Here is a 22,171-nt window from a genome sequence, read left to right on the forward strand (position 1 = left end):
AGTATCTTCCTGATGATATAAACTTGTTCACCATAGATCAAACAACTCTTGTTTCATTAAATAAATTACTTTATCAATGACATTAACAGGGAATTCTTCATTTTTATGGATCCAAACAGAAAAGCAATTCCCTAGAAGCAAGGAGTAAATCCATTCTCTTAAATAAAAGTCTTACATTTTATGTGTCTGAATCACATAAATCTCTTGCAGATGCCAGATATTCCTGGTGTAGGATTACTTCACATGTAGTAAATGACAACATTAAAGATTTCAGTCAGTTTATTTGATAGTAACTGCTGCTGTAAGGAATCCATCCTTACTTGCATAATATACAGAAGATATTTCTTAGCTTGCTGGCTCTTCTTTCTCTTATGATACTGTTTTCTCAGATGTGTCATCTACTCCAGTACCTGTGTGATTGCCAAGTACGACACCGAATAGAAGCCATTGTAGCATTTTCAGATGATTTTGTGGCCAAGCTTCAAGAGAATCAACGCTTCCGGTACAATGAAGTGATGCAGGCCTTGAACATGTCTGCTGCCCTGACGGCTAGAAAAACAAAAGAATTTCGATCCCCGCCTCAGGAGCAGGTACAGCTTACAATGGACAATTTATTTTTTGTTGTGCCTTATGTGTGGCAGAGTTCTGTTTGTAATCAAAGTTTTTCCTTTTGGAGATCAGTGTCATTTGCCTTACCTTTGTATTCTTTAAGATTAACATGCTGCTGAACTTTAAAGATGATAAAAATGATTGTCCTTGCCCTGAAGAAATTCGGGATCAACTCTTGGATTTCCATGAAGACCTAATGACACACTGTGGTAAGTCTTGTTCCTGAATATTTTTACTTTTTTAACTATATTGGCTTTAGAAGCAATTTTTCTAAATAATTTTACATAAGAAACACCAACTAAGTAGTCTGTAGATTACACTATATCAATTATAAATACTATCAAGTAAAGATACTCAGCTTGTAGTAAAAATGAAGGAAATATTCTTATCCTCATATCTGGTCAAACTAGAAGGGAATACAGTATGTTTTGCTTCATGAGGCAAAAGGGTGTTTTTTTCACCCATACAGCTCTGTGGGAATTTCTTTGGGCTTAATGGATTGGATAACACTGTAGCTCACTTGTTATTCAAGGGGTTCCTCTGCCCTGTTCCCTCTCCTTTGCACTCCCTTGCATAGGTTGGTATAGGTCATCTTTGCTGTATCAAGTTGACTATGGCCATGTTAATCACAATATAACATAATAGTGGCTGATTCTTCTCAGACATGAATGAAGATATAGAAGTTTATTATCTATTGAAACAGACTAATAATCAAAAGGAGCAGTTAAATTTCTGTGGTTTTCATTTCTTCACTTTAGTTAATAAAAAACAATTAAATTCTATGTCATATTAAAATGTGAAATATAGTAACAACTTAAATACAAAAATACCAATATAAAAATGAAGCACCAAAATGTGTGTTTTAAATGTCAAGCTCACATCCATGAATACTGCAAATTCAGTTATAGAGTAGTTTTGTTCGGAATGCATCCTTACTTACATTTTGCATTGAGGACTTTGTTGTTTTCATGTTTGGAGGATACTGATCCCTTTATTTTACTTCAGTACACTATTTTAAAAAAATAAGTAAAAGAGACACTGAGCAGACAGCATGAGCAGACAAGCAGCTGAACTTTCACATCATGTCCCATTAGCTAGAAGAAGCTAATGCAGGGATGTGTGGTAGTATTTTTTAAACTAAGACTCTGGTTGAGGAAGGAGCTTTGGACAGGAGAATCTCTGCACTTTTCCTCCTGAATTGCATTTCTTATTGATCCCAGTTCAACTGGAAAGAACATGTTTAGTTATTTAATTCACTACCTTAAAATATTCAAATAAATAAAAACATGCCACCAATATCTGACTTTATAGTACATGAAATTTCTTTCTTGATAGAGCAAGCACAGTTGACATCTCTGTGTATCACAAGACAATTTGGTTAGATTGGTCCATCTCAAAGATATTTCTGTTACTAAAGTAATCATAGATTTATTAAGGTATCAAATATCATGGAAAGTCTTTAATACAGCCTCCTACTCAAAGCAGAGTCAACGCTGAACTGAGACCTGGTTGCTCAGCAATTTTTGCACTTGGCTCTTGAAAGCTTCTAAGCATAGAGATTCCACAATGTCTTTGGGCAATGTGTCATGGGGCCTGAATGTCCTAATGGTAATATTTTTTTTTTTTTTTTTCTTTCTTCCTTATGTCAGTTTGGAACCCTGCCTGGTTTAGTTTGACAATTGTATCTTGTTCACCTCAGAAAAGAGCATGGCTGCATTTTCTTGCTAACCTCCTTGTAGGTTTCAGTGGACTGCTATTAGGTCCACCATAAACCTTCTGTTCTGCAGGTTGACAAACCTGGTTCCTTCATCCTCTCCTTACAGGACAAGCGGTCCAGCCACCAATCATCTTGATGGACCATTGTTGGATGCTCTCTAGCTTTTCAATGTTTTTCTTGTACTGGGTAACCCAAAACTGGCTGTAGTATTCCAGATGTCATCTCATGAGTGCTGAGTACTGGGGAATAATCACTTGCCTTGAGCTAGTGATTATGCTTCCACTAATACAGGATATTTTTAGCTCTCCTTGCTGTTAGAGTGCACTGGTGTCTAGCTTTCTGTCCAGCAGGGCCCCCAAAGTTCTTTTTGCAAAGATGTTTTTTTAACCAGTTCATGTCCAGCCTGTATTGTCACATGGGATTGGTCTGTCCAAGCTGCAAAACTTTGCATTTGTTCTCGCTAAACTTCAAGTATCCTGTCAGCCCATTCCTCTACCCTGTTGAGCTTCCTGCCCTTGAGTGTGTTTTCTGCTACCCCGAATTTGCATCATCCCCAAACTTGATGAAGGTGTGGTATAACACTTCAAATGAAATATTTTTATTTTAAACGAAAAAAGAACAAAGGGAAATTCAAAGTAAACTGTCAGTTGACAGAAAACGAAGATGAAATAAAGAGTTTAGAAATAATATTTGAAAGGAGAAGAGCCTTTATCTTGCTCTTTGTTTTTTCCCATTTTTCTTTAGTTGTTTAGCATCATTCTCCTCTGTTCAAATTATTTGGTCTAGTTTTGTCATTATTTTTCTTTTCTTTATGGGGAAATAGTAATTTGCATAATCTACAAGTAGAAAATTAAGTTTGTGAGTCAGAGGATGCATTACAGTAGAGCAGAATTAATTACTCTGTGTATTCGAAATATGGCTATTACAAAATAGGTAAAATAATTACACATCCTCAGTCCTATGTTTAGTTGATTAGCCAGCCACCATTTAGGGATTCACCTCTTGTGAAATGCTTGAGAGACAATTATATTGACAGTTTGCAAATCAGAAAAGTACAACTAGAGCTCAGAACAGCATAACTGTGGGAAAACAGACATTTCATTTGAGTAATTTCAGAGCATCTCTGTGTTCTAACTGATAAGACATTTCAGTGTCTTTACTGTTAATTAGTTTGGTTGAAGAGACTGCCATCCAAACCATTTTGTAATACGAATTAGTGTAAAATATGAAGTTACTGATGATCCTTGTTTAGTTTATCATCCATTGCTCTCTTAGGACAAAATATAAAAAATAAATTTTCATGGAAATGGACCTGTTCTTAAAGCAAAAAATCAGACACTTAAAAACAGATGCAATAAATTGAGAAGAATGATATAATGTCACGAAGAAACATCCTATAAAATTCAAGACTGCTAAAAACCTGCCCACAAAGCCCTTAATTTTAGAACTTATACTGGAAACTAAAAAACCCAGAAAAAAATAGTTGAATGACCTTTTTACTTTTAGCTTATTTTAGTGTAATAGGTATAGGTTAAGATTTTTGATTCCTTTACGATATATGCATGAGTGAATAAAGTTAAAAACATGAGAGAAATGAGCTGACGGGAATCCCATGAAGTTCAGCAATGGGAAGTGCAAAGTCCTGCACCTGGGGAGGAATAACCCCATGCAGCAAGGACAGGCTAGGGACCAAACTGGAAAATAGCTTTGCAGGAAAGGACCTGGGGATCCTGGTGGACAACAAAGTGAGCCTGAGCAGCAATGGGCCCTTGTGGCAAAGCAAGCCAACAGCTGGGCTTCCCAGTACAAGAAAGACATGGACACACTGGAGTGAGTCCAGGGAGGGGCCATCAAAGGTGATTAAATTCTTGGAGCATCTTTTGTACGAGAAGAGACTTTTTTTTTACTGTAAGGGATATGGAACTCAAGAACAGGTTGCCCAGAGAGGTTGTGGAGTCTCCACCGTAGGAGATAATCAAAACCTGACTGGATGTGGTCCTGAGCAACCTGCTCTAGGTGAACGTGCTTTGAGCAGGGAGGCTGGACTAGACGATCTCTAAAGATTCATTCCAACCTCAGCTGTTCTGTGATTCTGTATGCATTTTTTTGCATTCCTATAGCTTGTTATAGGAATATCATGAAAGAGCCACTGTACTATGAAGGTGGCTACTTTCTTCTGGCTGGTCACTAGGAAGTATATTTAATTCTTTCACTTCTATGATATGTTTTACCTAAAAATCTCCTGGTCTTTACTAGTGTCAGTTGAACCATACTGTGCCAGTAGGGACTATATCTACACTTCTGAGCTACATATGTCCAAAACACAGGCATCAGCGTTAGCATGGAAACATGCATACTGGGGGAGTTGACCACAGAAATATATTTACTGTATATTTTATGTATAATAACACACAATTTATACAATAAATTAATAAGATTACATGATCCTTATCTGCAGTTTCCTGCCCTGTACATATAGCTAACCTAGACTTGTTCCAAACTGCTGGTTAAGCATATATATCTCATGTCAAACTCTTTTTTAGTTCTAACAGAGCAGAACAACATAGTTCAGTTTGATTATGTTTGTACATACAAGATACAAAATGTGCCTGTAACTTGTTTAATTTTATTCTTTTGCTATTTAGTGTATATTTTTTATTTCAGGAATTGAACTAGATGAAGATGGAACCTTGGATGGAAACAGTGATTTAACCATTAGGGGTCGCCTCCTATACCTTATGGAAAAAGTTACATATCTGAAGAAGAAGCAAGCTGAGAAGCCAGTTGATGATGATGCTAAGACATCCTGTAAGCAAAATTTAATCAGTTTATTGTATCCTAATTCCAAAAGGCAAAAGAAGTAGGGGAGGAAGATACTTACGTGTTTTCAGCCAAAACAAGGTGGATTTTTAGTGAAACATCTGTGCACCTTAAAGTTTTATGATAAGCAGCAGATTTGTTTCCTAATGGGATATAGTTGGAAAATTTCTTCTACTGGCTTTTTCACCCTTGATCCTTTTTCAAGTCATAATTTTTCCAGAATGATCTTGATTTTTGTAGAATTAGTGCAGAATTAATAATTGTAGCAAAGTCCTGATTATGAGAACTTGCTCATAAAATCAGCTGCAGCAGCTTCAAAGCAGTATTTGCATGAAGATTACCAAATTGAAGATTACTGTACAATTAGACTGTAATTTGCAAAGCTGTACTGAGAAGCCTCCTCACCCAACCTAATATTTAAGATTTGCTGACTGTGATTGTTGCTTTGTCATTTTTCTGACACTTTCTGCCTTTCCATCTTGATAAGAACCATTGCCAGTGGCATCCAAGTTCTGCACTTGGTGCCAACTCATTATGGAATTCTATTTACTTTTTACTTGTCAATGCTGATTTCATTTTTATAAAGTTTTTTGCCTTTATTATGGTGGGTGGCACTTTCAAATGTCCCAGTTTTTTATGCTGCTACCCTACTAGCAAGAATGAGTTTCTGCTCACACAGTTTAGGTGTTCTGACTTTGGCAAAAAACTTGGTTTCCATCATGGACTACACAGAATTCCTAGGGAGACCGGCCTTTTAACTTGGTTGCTTAATGTAAGTGCTAAAGTTATGGGATGAGAAGATTTCCCCAGGGTACTTATAATGAGATGGCTTCTTAACTGCCAGTCATTAGTGTTAGCTTATTGTTCTTTAAATAGAAATATTTTTGTCCTCCTAAAAACGTACCTTCTAGTTTATAACTGTTATTTCAGTTATCAGGCAGTGAAAATTAGAGGCTAGGTCTATGCAGAATGTGCGGATGAATCCTATGGTTTCCTAATTTTTTTTCTTGTAGTAAGCTGAAAGCTCTACAAAATTGAATTCTCTCTCATGTTAGTAGAAAGACAGTATTATATTAAACTAATTAAACAGTATTGTGGTGGTTAGGCTGCTTGGGTTCTTCACTGCAAGCAAGATAACAGCCAGACCCACAGGTAGGTGGGATGCAGCATCGCACTTATCAAAACCCGAGCCAAATGACAGCCTGCTTATGTGATTCTTCACAAAAAAACAAAGGAAACTTACTATTGTGTCCCTTGTTGTTAGTATTTATTTAAATCCTTCTGAAATATAAGTCAAAACACATTTAATCCTTTTACTTATTTTTAAAGTGGTTTTATTCTAAAAAATGCTATGCTGTGTGACAATGGAAACACCTGTAGTACAGTGTTTGTACAGTAACAATAAAATACTGTACTGTTGCTCTTTTTTCCCCCTAACCCTGTATTAGCACATCTTAGCACAAATTTTCTTGTGTTAAACATTCTCTTTTGTGTAAACTCCTGTCCCTTCAATATCTTTCGAGTACTTCTACTTTTTTTTTTCATTTGAGTTTAGCCTGAAATTGCATCTGGTTTACTCCAAAATCATGTTACTGTCTCAACACATAGATTTCTAATTTGAAAATATTTTTAATGTTTAGTCTGCATCAGCTGCCTTCTTCAACATCAGGATATTTATTAGGCAGATTATTGAACTTCAGAAGGGAGTATCAAATTTTTCTTGTCAAACTTTTGTTGTTATCTGCTTGACATGGAAATAAATTGATTAGTTGGGTAAGTACTAAAGGTGAAATTCTCTAGTGTATAACTGTCACGATATCTCAAGAGGATCCTCAACTGATCTGACAAAGTCTGGCAAAACTGAATGGAAGTTCCTGGAGATGGGAAAAAGAACATTATTCAATTGTGTTTGTCAAATACTTTGTCTTGACTGTTTGTTCATGAGTAATTTTTCTAAACAGCAGTCTCAAATCTCAACTGACATTATATAGCTTGTCTATTTTAACATATGAATTTCCCAAATATAAGTGTATCTATGTCCCAGCTAATGAAGATTGTCAGTGAGAATATCAGATACGGGTCTCTTGCTTCATTAGAGACTGAATTCAAAATATGCAAATGATGATTTACCATTTATTTGACTGGAGTCTCTTCATTTCTGTTTCTTTTGAAGGGCCTTTGGTTTTGGCAAAGGACTAAGTTAAATTATTCTGTTTTGTACATTATAAAAATTTGAGTGGATACAGAGCTTAGACACGTAAATAAATAATACAGCATTTACATGTGCTACCAGTATATTTTTCCAGTCTTACTTCATAATATGTAAGAAAAACCCTCAGACCTGAATTCCTGGAAAAATCTTGAAAGCAGTACGTAGAGATAAATCTGGTGACTTTGTGAGCATCTTGTATGTCTTAATAATTTTTTATGTTATCACATTCTTTTTCTGGTTTTGAATTTTAAATATAGGCTTTTGATTTTTGAGATGCTTCTGCTTCTCTTGTGTGATTTTATTTTCCTTTGATAGTCTGCTAAAGAAATACCAAGAAAAAGGTGCTTCTTAGGAATTGAATTCATTCCAACTCATGTTGCATAATGGGTTCTGAGGGACTACCAGTAGAGGGATGAGCAATTAATGGTAATTTTGTGATTTATGTATTTTCTTCACAGCTACTCTTCAGCAGTTGATTTCAGACACAATGGTACGCTGGGCTCAGGAATCAGTGATAGAAGACCCGGAGTTAGTGAGGGCCATGTTTGTATTGCTACATCGTCAATATGATGGTATTGGTGGCCTGGTTCGAGCCCTACCAAAGACCTACACCATAAATAGTGTGTCTGTGGAAGACACAATCAATCTTCTGGCATCCCTCGGCCAAATCCGTTCCTTGCTTAGTGTCAGAATGGGGAAGGAGGAAGAGAAACTTATGATTCGTGGATTAGGGTAAATAACTGGAGTGTAACATCTCTTTATTTACAGATATTTGTTGTTATTTGCTGTATGGTTATGGCCAAGGTTATACATGAAGTTTGAATGTCAATAGTCTATATGGGTGTAAATGCAGACACTGGTATCAGTTGTGTAGTATCCTCAGTTGTGAGATACAGCCTTTGCAGCGTTCTGTGTGTCATTTTTGGAGAAGCAAATGACATCTGTAAGACTTCTTGTGAGAAACGTTGAAAACATGTATGTAATGTATTACGATATTACAAAATATATCTTGTTACCATATTTTAAATAGTATGGCTGTGATGAATCCTATCAAGAATACCGTCCTTTTTATATGAATGCAGTGACTGGTAGCTGTTGACACATACAATTCCTCCCAGCAGTCAGCTAATGGAGTTGTGTCTACATGTGTCTGTACATATGCCATCTTTTTATTGCACTGAATGTAGCTGGTACTATTTGAACTATGACGTAGTTCACCCCGTCTTATTTTTCTGAATTATATGATTAATAATAGTGAAATATAGCCTAATAAAAAGTACAACTGGAGAAAATAGCAAAGAAAACACGATCATGTCTACTAGCAAAGAGTTTGTTTTTTTCGTGTCTCTTTTTTTTTTACAAAGAACTGCTACCATCTGAGAGATGTCTGGTGAGATTAAATATCAGCTGTGATCTGTTAGAAATCCCCAATCAGCCAGAGCAATGACAACCAAAGCTAGCATACTATAAAGAATACCTTGTGCAAAATACCTTCTTCTTTTTTTTTGAGCTTACTGAAAACCTCAAATATCCAAATAATGTCTATACATAATTTTGTAGTGTCATTATGAACAATGCCTACTTCTTAGCTTGCCAGCAGGTCTCATCAATGTTCCCTGCTTGTTGCAATGTTCAGTGTACTCATGCTAAGGCTTTGGCAAAGGGGAACGTCTGTCACCTGTCAAGAGACACAAAATACTGGTATTTCTAAATCCACGTTTGTACTTCAAATTTGAGTTGTTACATTTCACTTAAGCTAACGAAGTGTAAAATGAGTGAGTGATTACTAGATTCTGGCATTGTTGTGCCTGGGGAAAAAAAAACAATCTCAGAGGGGTTTTCATTTCATGTTCTGCTTTCTTTTTGTTCTTTCACATTTTTTTCCTCAACATTTTCTGCTATGAATTAAAAGCTAAGATTTTGTGAATTTGATATAATTTTAACAACATTTTTGGTGATATGTGAAAGTCTGGTGTAAGGAAGAAAGAGTACTTTCTGTTAAGCTAGTGTTCTCTCTGCCTGTTTCTATTACCCTTCTTGGTAGCCTCTGTCATGGTCTTGTTTATCTTGTAGGTTACCCAGCTGTGCCATTTGTACCTTTTATAGCCTAACCTGGGCTCCAGCACCTATTTAGAAATGCCAAGTTTTTTGCTGTGAGTGGAAATTATTCCTTTCTTCCAGCTGAGAAATGGAAGTGTCACCCATTCCTGCTTAAAAACTCAGTTTCCTCAGAAATGCTGTTAAGATTTTTTTCTTGTGTGACATTTCATAATGTAGTCCACAGTTAAACAGAACACTGAAAGTGGGTGCACTTCCCAAAGTAGCGTAATATTGTTGGCCAGGTGATGTTTTGACTTTCTGTACTGTATTTCTGTAAAAGAAAGCTGATGTAGACAAATAAGAGTTTAGAATGACTGGCAGATTAATAGCATCAAGGTCTTTTTCCACAGCATGAAGCATTAGTGCAGAAAAGAAACATGGTATGGATAGCTTTTGGAGGCAGGGCCCTATCCTCTGTCATCTCTAATACGAAGTCCGGTTGTAGGCTTTGGGGGGAAAAAGATCAGCTAATCTTTCTGGGAGTTACTGGGAGTCAAAAACTATTGATAGTGCAACCTATATCAGACATACTGCATGCATTCTGTTGCATGACTGATAGTTGCGGATTTGCAGCTTTTAGAGTGATGGAACAGTCCTCTTCATGTCTCATCTTTTGTAAGGCTGAAATTTTCCTTGCCTGATTGCAGGAGTTTTAGGTCAGAAAAAAAGAAGACTGCTATAAAATGTACAATAAAATTTAAACAGTTGTCAACAGTATTTTCCATAGTGACTTGCTAGTCCTTTTCTCCCATGACCTAATTGCTTTCACATTTATTTATGGGTTGTGTGTGATTTCAAGACTAATTACAGTTTTTAGAAATTTAATTACTTTTTAAACCAGACATTTTTATTGGATATTACATGTCTGCATAAAAGTGACATTATAATCTTCAGGAATGATTTTAAAGTATGTAAATCTGTTCTGCTGAAATATGTAGGAGAGGAGAGTTCTTTTGAGCAGTAACTCATGAACTAAGGTTAATATTTATGCAGCTTCTGTTTCTGATGCTTAGAGGATAGCTGGATATACATCCTCTTTCCCCTACAATTGTTTTTTCTTGGTTTTGATGGCAGATGTCAAATGTCTCAAGGTTGAAATATTCTGAAAAGAATGCTTTGTCAAAAATATTGATTAATTGAATTTAAAATTTAAGCTCATATAGCAGTTTTGATCATGTTCTTGTCAGAAAATAATTTTAGATCTGGAATGGAGTTTCTAATGAAAATAGAAGAGCATCCTACTCTGGGGTAATCAAGTGGTGATTAGCACAATAACTCTAATATGGGAAAAGAAAGGTCAGGTTCTTCCACAATGTGCATAGAAAAATAGGCTATCAGGAGAGATTGCGATTCAACCTGAAAAAGTCCCTGAGGTAATTTTTCATGTCAGGTGGTGAAGAATTGCACAGTAAATCAGCTTTGCAAATAACATAATAGGTAAGCTATTGGTCCATAACATTTTAATCCAATTTTTTATTTTGTTTTCCTGTAGAGACATCATGAATAATAAAGTATTTTACCAACATCCAAATCTCATGAGAGCTTTAGGCATGCATGAAACTGTCATGGAAGTGATGGTAAACGTGCTTGGTGGAGGAGAATCCAAGGTAAAGCAATTCACTGTTAGAAGACAGAGATTTTAGAATATAGCTGTTCAAAGCTTTATCCTGTAAGGCGCTGACCAGTCACAGGAGGTACTGAGACCATAACCTCTTACTAATTTCCATTAGCACAGTAGTTGACTAAGTTTTTAGAACAATCTGTCCTTCCATTCTGGAGGAAGATATAATTAGCATTGTGATTTCAGATGCTTTAAAGAAAAAAAAATGCAAATAGCGCTTTATATGCTTACTGGGTTTTAAAGGGGAGAACTTTTTAGAAACTCATTAAAAATCAATGCAGTATTACTCTATGAATCTGAGCATTCACATTTTTTCATGTTTGAATCTAGAATTTATGGATGATTCCAGCTCTTGTTTTTCAAGCTTATACCTTGATCTTTTGGGCTTAAGGAGTTATTTAGTTGCTGAGAAAGCCCTGTTGATTCCAGGGTGAAACCTAAACAATTAACTTAAGGTGCAATAAATACAATGTGTAAATATTAGTGTGTTACAAGGCTGTTACATAAATGATCTTTTGCAAGTTTTATGCCTGTCTTAGAGTTTGAGCTTCAGTCTGGTTTTGTTTGCTTCTTAGGAAATCACTTTCCCAAAGATGGTGGCAAACTGCTGTCGTTTTCTATGTTATTTTTGCCGCATCAGCAGGCAGAATCAAAAAGCTATGTTTGATCATCTTAGCTATTTACTGGAAAACAGCAGTGTTGGCCTTGGTAAGTAATAATTATATGGCTTTTGAGATTGTAAACCAAAATGAAATTCTTAAAATTTTCTGCTGATTTATATATGTACATAAAACCACCTGTGGTTTTCTGCATCCCTCTGTTTGCATCCTCTGTGTTGAACTTTCTCCTTTACCCAGTGCAAAAGTACCTTAATTAAGTGTATTGCTAACTCCAAACAAACCCCTGACTAGCATTAAGTTGAGGTAGTTTAGTATAAGCTTTTTTGTATGTGCCTGGACATTAAGAGAGAGTCAGTGTTTAGCTGCATATTTTGAGGAACAGAATAAAATCCTGATTTTGATGAAGAGAATCATAAATAAGTGTTGGCAGCATTTCATTAGGGCTTACTTCTCACTGCTCAAGCTTGCTCCCCTGCACTTTCTTCTGTAGACTGTTCAGTGTACTCCTATAGCAGTTGGGAGAAATACAGAACTCATTCGCTTGGGTATGCATGTATAGATGCCCAGAAATGAATGTTGAAATTTTCTTAAAATGTTAGCCTTTCTTTTCTAGGCTGAAGTGTTATAGAGGAGATACATTTATCCTTTATTTAATTTAGTCCTTGTAACTGAGAATATATAATTATTTAGAATCATCATAGTCTTTTTTTTTTTATAATCACATAAATATGATCACAAGTTCCTTATTAATGTATAGGTACAGGACAGAAGCATAAACTACACATCTTTTTTGAGAGAAAGTGCCCAGATCAAATGCATTTGGAGTGTTAATATGAAAACCTTAGCTTTTTCTAATGCTATAATGACTGCATTTTTTAAAGAAATAGATAAAATATAATCTTATATTTTAAGGCTTAAAGATATTTTCTACTTCAATACATTCGATAAAAAGTCAGCTACCTTTTACTCAAATCGAAGTTGTGTCAGGAAAATTAGAAATGACATCTTAAAGTATGTGGTGAGAATAGGAGTGTGTAAGAAAAGTTGTTTCTAGCTGGAACATCTACATTGTATTTTAATTTCATATCAATGTCAAATTTCATGCGAGTGCATTATTTTGTTATAAACTGAGTGGTATAAATGATATGCTTACAATCAAGTGCTAATGACAAAATGTTGTATTTTATTAAAAAAATTCTGTTAATGTATTTCCTATGAATTTGTTGGGTTTTATTAAGTTGGTATTGAAACAAAATGTTATTTTAACAGCCTCTCCTTCTATGCGAGGATCAACTCCTCTAGATGTTGCAGCAGCCTCTGTGATGGATAACAATGAACTTGCACTAGCTTTAAGGGAGCCTGATCTGGAGAAGGTTGGTAGCTTCTTTATCAAGCATTTTTTTCCCCTGTAGAGAGGGAAGATTCCTGTTTCCTCGAGTAATCAAAATCCAAGATTTTAAAAATTATATGGGATTTTTAGGTACCTTTCAGAGGAAGACTATCAGCATTCTTATTGTTTGTTCTTTCTGCTGGTTGTCTGGATAGTTGAACTGAGTTTATGGATATTACATACACAGGTGTAACCAAAAGGAATTGCCTCAAGGGCAGCTCTTACTTTGGGAATAGTGGAGTCCATACCCAACAAAACTTCATTGCTAAAATCTTTCCTTGTTGTTCTGTCTTGATGGTGACATGCAGTGGTGGCACAATGCAGTAGGGGTTACTAGAAGCCTTGTGACAACTTGTTACAATATATGACAAATTTTCATAGAGATATCTATCTGTATCTGTCTGTATTTTTTCCTAACATTTAAACGGGCTTCAGGAAAGACTGAAGGAATTGGGATTAATTAGACTAAAGAATAAAAAACTCAAGAGAGCATGTGACAATTGTGTAGAATATATAAATTGCTGCTGCAAGAAGGAATAGAATAATGGTTACTATGTCAGTAGTGGATAAGAAAAGTGGCTTAAATAATGAAAAGACAGATTCAAGATAGACATTAAAAAACACTTTCTAATGGAAAGTAAGACAGGGGAACACATTGTCTAATTTGTTCTTGAAGACCTCCAGTTCCCGAGATGCTATAACCTTTGTAGGAAAGCATCTGTCAGGAGTAATGAAGTGTATGTAGATGATCCTTTCTTGGAACAGGAAGATGGACCATGTGTGTTTAAAAGGACAGTTTCAGATTTATTGTTCTTATAAATGGTCAGCAAAAAGAAGGTATCTGAACTGGTTAAAGGCTATGCTTACAATTCTTACAATTCAGAAAGGAGAAGGCCGACTGAAAACTACTACTGAGACTATAGGTCTGAGTACAGGGAGTGTTACTGCTGTGTGTTTAAAAAGAAAGGAAGAAAAAAGGCAAGTGAAAAGGAAAGGCTAAAATAAAAAAGTAAACCTGTGAGTTATATGTTTTCAAATATGGATAGTGTGTAGTTGGGGAATATTAAAAAATTGACTAATTTGTAATGCTCAGGGTTGCAATAGGAATGAGATATAGATAGCAAAGCAGTGATTTAGAGAGAGGAAAAATGGAACTGAGATAAGTAAGGTCTTGCAGTTCATGGCAGAAGTAGGAAAAGACTGGGAAAGTGAACTAAGAAAGAGGCTGCTCTTCTGATTTGCCCAAAGTATGGTATGGTTTTGTCAGGGATAATAGAATGCGGACACATATCCAAGACAATGTATGAGGATGCTTCCCTTTGAAACTGCACTTCTCTTTCACAATTAATATCTTCTTCATCTTACCTTGCTTTTAGGTTGTTCGCTACTTGGCTGGATGTGGATTGCAGAGTTGTCCTTTGTTGATTTCTAAAGGCTACCCAGACATCGGATGGAATCCAGTTGAAGGAGAGCGATACTTGGATTTTCTTCGTTTTGCTGTATTTTGCAATGGTAGAGTAGAAGCCTATAAATTTTGTAACTTCCTCTAATGTTCAGATAAGTTTTAAATTTAAAATAGTAACACCAGCCAACTTGATAAGTTACCATAAATTTAAACGACAATTTGCCGAAAGAGTAGAGTTATACAAGACACATAGTAACTTAGATGCCCATTTCACAAGTCATGTAGGGTCCTATGAGCCTATGCCCCATTTTTTACATCCATCTTTAGTCGTTGAAATGCCCACATCTCCTTTGGAAGTAGAGCAGAGAGTACTAAATCTTTTTATGACAAAACTTGTGCTAGACATAGAACCAAACCCCCATCTTTTGATGAAGATTTAGGTAGTCCAATTTTGGTGTTTAGCAGCTATATTGGTCCCCTCATTAACTCTCTCGCTTGACTGTGAGTCTTTACTACAAATCAGTAGCTTCAGTGATGCTTTAAACATCCTTTTTTACGTAGTTACATCTTTGGATCTATTTAATTTTGAATTAAATCACATGTTTTATTTCATAGCTTTTATTACAGTAATAAGAGGAGTATGTGTGTTTATGTAACTGTAATGATATTTAAACTGTTTTGTAGTTAAAAGTATCTAGTGATGCATACATTCTGCACTTTTGCGTACCTTTTTCTGATTATATTTCAGAAGTCTTTTTGATATAATCTTAAATCTTGGTATTTGTTCTATGTGGTAGGAGAGAGTGTGGAGGAGAATGCTAATGTTGTAGTCAGACTGCTTATCCGTCGACCTGAATGTTTTGGTCCAGCTCTAAGAGGAGAAGGAGGCAATGGGTTACTTGCTGCCATGGAGGAAGCAATACAAATATCAGAAGATCCAACAAGAGATGGGCCTTCCCCAAGTAATGGATCCAGTAAAACCCTGTAGGTGCACTGGAATTGTTTATGTTGCCATCATTTTTGTTTATTTGTTTTATAATCTTAGTCGTGAAATGGCTTGTTTGTTTTAACGTGTGACTTATCAGCTGGATTCTTCCTTGGATTCTAAGGAGGGTAGAGATTTGTCTTCTGCCAAATAGTGCTTCCTCTGCACTGTTAATTTAAGTAACTCTCTCTAAATATTAAATCCACTTTGGAATTCTGTTTGTTCTTTGTCAGCCAGTTAAGAATCAATCCCCTAATGCAAAATGAGACAGATAAATGGTAACAATGCAAATGTCACTACAGTCTTTTAGGGACAAATTCCATTCTGTGTTAGTCTGCTAAAAGTCCACTAGTTAACAGGAAGCCACTATGTGTAAGCTGTTACACTTATGAGGAGATTTTCATTATTTATTGCTGATGTAAAAACTTCCTTGTGTTTTTTTCACCTTTTAATGGTTTTAACATTTAACTAATTACAGTGAAATGGAAGAACAAGAAGATGACACTATTCACATGGGAAATGCAATCATGACCTTTTATGCTGCTTTGATTGATCTCTTAGGACGTTGTGCCCCTGAAATGCATGTAAGTTTTATGTCTTCATGCATTGGAAAGTAATGGCATAGCTGTTTACTGATTGTTCAGTGGTTTGCTGTTTGGGTTTTTCACAGTAACATGTTATCAGGTACGAAAGCAGTGGTATGGCTACATAGTATCTTAATGTACATAATGTGTTCATCTGCTAATTTACAAGGAATTTCTCTAAACTATTCAGAAGCTGTTCTTTTTAAAGGAATTAGAATCGTTACATTGCTTTTCTTATTACTGGTCCCTGTGGTTGGTCTTCAACAACGTTGTCATGAATATTGTTTGAGCGTCCATTGTGACAATCAAACTCCTCAAATTTCCCTATTTATTGTGATGGTATAGAGTGATTTATTTTTTTTAAACCACACTGAAATCACTATTTCAGCCATTTGATACAAAGAATTAGACACACTATAAAAACCAAGCCCTTGCCACTTAGTTCTTAAGAGCTTGAAACTATTTGAAAATATTTGTTGTTACAATTCAAAAGACCTTCCTGTTCTTCAGAAATTCGACTTCGTTATGCATAGTTTCTCATTTCACCCTGAAATGTGCCCTAATTCATATAGATTAATATAGATCAGTATCAGATTTGGGCAGAGATTGATAACTTGAGAAAGAAGAGAGATATCCATATAATAAGGTCAGTGTATGAATACGTGTTTTGTTTGAATAAAAAGAAAAAAGTGTTTTGTTTTCTCTCTGTCTCGCTGCCTTTTTTAAAACAGAACTAAAACAAATGAGATAACTGAAAGTGCTGTTATTTGGCCAGGACAGAAAAACTGGCTTTTCTCATCTGAAAATCTGCTTTTGTTTCCCCTCTCTCCACCTCCCATGTGCTACATTTTAATACTTTGTTCACTTATTTTACCTAACATTCCATTCTGAAAATAGGCTTAGTCTTATTTAATAACAAAACATCTAGATTTGCATCCAAAATACAGCAAATAAATACAGATTGCAGGAAATTTACATTATTAATTATAATGCAATTTTGAGACCAGTCATTCTGGTGTATCTATGTTTCAGGAAGTTTCCAGAACATGAACACATACAGAAGATAAAAAGACCTTGATAATTTTTTCTTTGTCTTTTCCTTAGCTAATCCATGCTGGTAAAGGGGAAGCCATTAGAATCAGATCAATTCTACGGTCTTTGATTCCATTGGAAGATTTGGTGGGAGTAATTAGTATTCCTTTCCACATGCCAACCATAGCTAAAGGTAAGATGATTATTCTACTTTTTTTTTTCTCCCATCCCATTCTTACATTTTGTAATTTAGTGACATGTTGATAATCATACTACTCTTAGTATTTAAAAATGTTATAGAAAGTAAACTATTTATTGTGTGAATTAGAAATCGTGTATTTCAAACATGTTTCAAGAATTTTTCTTCATGCTATAGGCAATAATTCTGTGTACACTTAATTCACTGATGTAAATCCCATTCATTTAAATTAAATAATGAAAAATCTATTACAACTTTAAAAAGAAATTTAAAAAGGCATATTTTCTATTTTTCTAAAATATTTTTTAAAAATTACAATCTCTTTTCTTGGTTACATAATCCTTAGCTTTTGCTGTTCTAACCTGATCAATTGTTTCTGGCAGATCTTACTAAGATACTAGAGTTGTTCTTGAGCAACTCTGGTAAAGTTATAGGTGTGGCATGTATGCAAATGCATTTCTTTGTGTTTTCTGCCTACATAGAATTGATTGCAATAGTGGGAGCTATGTGAGCATCAGTATAAAAAGGAAAGGAATTACATCTGCTTTTTTGAGCATGTGGAGAGAGAACATTACAATTGCAACATGGATTATCTAGAGACTTACAGCACAAGAATGCCCAATAGGCTACAGTAGAAGAGATAAAAATATAAATCATTTTATTACACCATTATTTATTTATATTCTAAATAGTGATAGGTCTATGGTGATACCTCAGTAGCATAGAGTACCACTCATAGATACAGAATTGTGTATCTGGTTTTGAAAATGAAAGTATCAAATTTAAAAATATTTCAATGAATTCCTTTCAGATATTTCAGAAGTTTTCAGATACAAAGGACTTTTTAGCACAGTCTTATTCCTTGTCATAAATTATGGATATGCTCACCAGTACTGCATTCCTGGGGTGTTTGATATAGAATTGTTGTATTTTTTACTTTCTGTCTGCTTCCTCTAAGAACTAGGTAGTTCTGTAGATGAATTAGTATGTTTTGGGTACTTATCATATTTAGAATATCAACTGATAATAATCCCTTAATACACAAACCATGAACAGAAAAGCATGTATGGACTTTGAGGTCTATCTGGGTAGAATATGCCTTATTCATTCCTTTTCATTTAACTACAAATATGTTGCCTTTGTGTAACAAAACCATGGGGAAGATGCTTAGATACTAACAGAGACTCAAAACCTCTGACAAGTAGTAGCATGACTGCCTAGTGAAGTCATGCCTAGTGAAAGTGCCTGGTGAAAGATGATCCTTGTCATTGAAGTCTTATTTCTTCCTTTTAGATGGTACTGTGGTGGAACCTGACATGTCTGCGGGGTTTTGCCCAGATCACAAGGCAGCCATGGTTTTGTTCCTTGACAGGGTCTATGGAATTGAGGACCAGGATTTTCTTCTACACCTTCTTGAAGTGGGCTTTCTGCCAGATCTTCGTGCTGCTGCTTCTTTAGATACGGTAAGGGTTTAAGTCTGTTGTTATTTCAGTTCCATTACCTTACTGAACACTGCAGCACAAAAAACCATTTTTTATTTCTTCATGTTGTCTTCTGCATTTCTCAAATGCTGGATGAGCTGCCTGTTGCTGCTGAGCTTTGAGAATACTTGAAGAAACATTCTCCAGAATGATGCTCACTTTATAAGAGCCCCCATTGATACCCATACCCATAAGAGATGCAATGCCTTTCTCCAGGAGACTTTCTGAGCTTGTGTTATGGAATCAAAATCAGATAAGCTGCCAATGAACCATGTAACTGAGAGCCTCTTTCCAGAGATATACAGAAAGTGTTCATCTCCATGCACTTGTGAGGGACACCTACATTGTTATTTTGGAAATCATTAAATTTTTGTTTTAGTACCTTCTCAAAATTGCTGCCTTTTTTTCTGAGGGTCTTATTTCCATCTAATTTTTCTTAGCTGGCTTGGTCCAGAAAGATCAGATTCAGAGAGCTTATATGAGGGCTAAGACACGGACTTTGATTTCCCTATTTGACCTTTTATGTCAACGCTCTTCTGAAAATAATTATGTTGTTATTTAAGAAAGAGCAGGTGAGGATTTCTTCCTCACTTGGAACTTGGGCTTGATCATAATACGGAAACATACTGAGTTTTCTAAATGCAGACTTAATTGATATTACCTGATTTTGGAGTGTTCTGTTAAGCAACTATGACATTCTTTAATATCGTCTTGAAAATTGTTTTGTTTTTTGAATTGCTACCTTCAGTGTTTATGTTTTTGTTCATTAAAAACAAACCAAAAGCCATCTGTGAGTCTTTAGAAGCAGGAAAAGAAACTAGGCATCCAGCTTCCAGTAGGTATCAAAACCTCATTTGTGTGTTTTGGAAATTTCCCTCTTTATAACTACTGCAAAAGAAAAACAAACAAGTTCTTTTCATTTGTAACAACATTGTTGGGACAAGTCTAATTTCTTTCCAATTTAATTTGTAGGCTGCTTTAAGTGCTACGGATATGGCTTTGGCTCTGAATCGATACCTTTGCACAGCAGTCTTGCCTCTGTTGACCAGATGTGCTCCTCTGTTTGCTGGCACAGAGCACCATGCTTCCCTCATCGATTCCTTATTACATACTGTGTACAGACTCTCAAAGGGCTGCTCTCTTACCAAAGCTCAGCGAGATTCTATTGAAGAGTGTTTGCTGTCTATCTGTGGGTAAGAAAATACTCCTGGCTGTACAGAAATGCTACTTGATAACGTAACCTATGATATTTATAATGCAGGAATGCAGAATTATGCCACTGTAGCATAATTAAGATTTTTTTTTTCTTCCTGGCAGATGATTATGATACTTTTATATACACTGTATTCAATTTGCAACTTTATTAATCACTCATTTGCAGTCCTCAGTTATTTTGTTATTACTGAGGTTTTTAAGTTAAAACCTTGGAGATTAACAAAGAGGATGTACTGCAAAAAGACAAAGCTCTGGAAATTTGGAATTGTGCATACACTGAAGTGCCATTTAAATACTTTTAGCTGTACAGATTGGCAGTATGGATGATGATCAGTAAATTATATAGTTCTGTGGAGATGTTTATGTTGTGTTACATCTGAAATCCTAATCAATGACTAGTATTGTTATACCTCATTATTGACACCTATGGGACAAATTTTGTCTGGATATCTGCAGTCTCGAAACCAGTTGATTTATTCAATTTTTTTATAAACTACAGGCTCAATTATCAGAAGTCGACTAGGCACTTATGAATTCAGTTTCTAATTAAAGTTAGCAACATTTAGGCTTTCAAATCACCAGAGTTTTTTGAATATTTCACTATAATTTTTTTTGCATAATGTGGAAATGTGTTCAGAAATGACAGACATTTGTATTATAGTACTGTAAAAAAGTACTGTACAGCATTTCTTTATAAAATATATCACATTGACCATTTATATATAAATTATCTTGATAAAAACCAATAAAATGGACCAGTGTTTGCTGTTTATCTGGAAAGATTTAATGTCCGTGCCATTCTAACACACATGCTATACCTATTTCTTCTGTCCTTCCAGTTCGTGCCCACTGCTGCATGTCTTGTTTAGTACATCTAAAGAGTTAGTGCTCTTACATCTCTGTTTCTAGGATATTTTTAAGAGTCATTGAGATATATTACAAGAAATTAATGTTATAGCCTTTTTTCATGGGCATGGTGATCATAATACACAATATCAGAATTCAGGGGTTTTTTTTCCTGATTGTCTATAGATCAGATATTTCCTCTGCTCCTGTAAAGCATTTGATTTTCAGACACATTTTTTTAGTGCCATAAGCAAAATCCTATTACTTTATGAATTTGAAGAATTTTAATGGCATAGAACTGACAGGTTGCTTTAATGTATTTATTAGTTATTTACATGAAATTATGCTGATACACTCTTTTGAAATTGTTTGTCTGCCTTTAGGCAGTTGCGGCCTTCCATGATGCAGCATTTGCTGAGAAGATTAGTATTTGATGTTCCTCTATTAAATGAACATGCAAAGATGCCTCTCAAGGTAAAAATATATTTTAATATTCAACAGCATTCCTTGTAACAAAATGCAACAGAAAATACTTGCATGGAGAATATTCTCTATCTTTGTTACCTTATCTCCACTCTGCAATAATCTAAGACCATAGTTCTTAAAGAGAAATTGCTGCTTTGGCAGGAGTTCAGTCTAGTTTACATCCATCCATATGGAATTATGAAGTCTGTGTCTAATGTTTGCTTCTCCTTTAATTAAGTCCTCATTTTTTTTAAGCCTATGTGGAAACAGAATAGAAAAACCCTTGCGGGCAGGGGTCAGACTCCAGTGCACAAAGGAAGATAGCAATTGGTAGTCTGTACGTACCCTTACTTCTGCCCTCCGTGCTGGTTTTTCCTGCTCTTGGAAAATGGACATTTTTTTTTTGGTTTGTGCTTGGAAATCTAAGCAATACATGTTTTTTAATAATCTTCCGTTTTGTTTTCAGCCCCCACAGGTTTCTCCATATCTTTGATTCTGATTCCTAATGCACAAGAAAAATGTGTTTTTTCCTTTCTGAGATGACACATTCCTTAAAGATTCCTCAGATTTCTTTGGCAGTTCTAAGAGACGTATTATTTCCTACTTTACCTACTGCTGTTTTTCAGTAGTCTTTTTTAGTGCTTTCCCACCACAACTTTGAACGAGATATTTAACCTTTTCTTATTTAATATTTCTTTATCCTTCTAAAGCCATATATCAGGATTAATTGCATTTTACATCCGATTTCTTTGCCAAATACCCTCAGAATTATGCAGGCTTCTACTAGCCAGATTATGGTCTCTGACCTCACATGAGGAGTTAAATCATTAGTCTCAAAGCCAGGACCTGCTGCATGGTATTTCCCCTGCC

General features: G+C 35.3%; 1 protein-coding gene across 1 annotated transcript in view; it reads left to right on the forward strand.

Moving 5' to 3' along the window:
* The window catches only part of RYR2 (ryanodine receptor 2), a 456,789-nt gene that overhangs the window by 306,505 nt on the left and 128,113 nt on the right, over window positions 1–22,171 (forward strand). The window contains exons 38-51 of the mRNA XM_075706907.1: window positions 390–590; window positions 713–818; window positions 4,991–5,134; window positions 7,817–8,090; window positions 10,951–11,065; window positions 11,655–11,787; window positions 12,969–13,072; window positions 14,466–14,601; window positions 15,292–15,478; window positions 15,958–16,063; window positions 17,168–17,288; window positions 18,588–18,757; window positions 19,748–19,968; window positions 21,220–21,310. Of these exons, the coding sequence (XP_075563022.1) occupies window positions 390–590; window positions 713–818; window positions 4,991–5,134; window positions 7,817–8,090; window positions 10,951–11,065; window positions 11,655–11,787; window positions 12,969–13,072; window positions 14,466–14,601; window positions 15,292–15,478; window positions 15,958–16,063; window positions 17,168–17,288; window positions 18,588–18,757; window positions 19,748–19,968; window positions 21,220–21,310 (2,109 nt within the window). The remainder of the gene's footprint in view (window positions 1–389; window positions 591–712; window positions 819–4,990; window positions 5,135–7,816; window positions 8,091–10,950; window positions 11,066–11,654; window positions 11,788–12,968; window positions 13,073–14,465; window positions 14,602–15,291; window positions 15,479–15,957; window positions 16,064–17,167; window positions 17,289–18,587; window positions 18,758–19,747; window positions 19,969–21,219; window positions 21,311–22,171) is intronic.

Source organism: Pelecanus crispus, chromosome 3, assembly GCF_030463565.1.
Source record: "Pelecanus crispus isolate bPelCri1 chromosome 3, bPelCri1.pri, whole genome shotgun sequence".
NCBI lineage: Eukaryota > Metazoa > Chordata > Aves > Pelecaniformes > Pelecanidae > Pelecanus > Pelecanus crispus.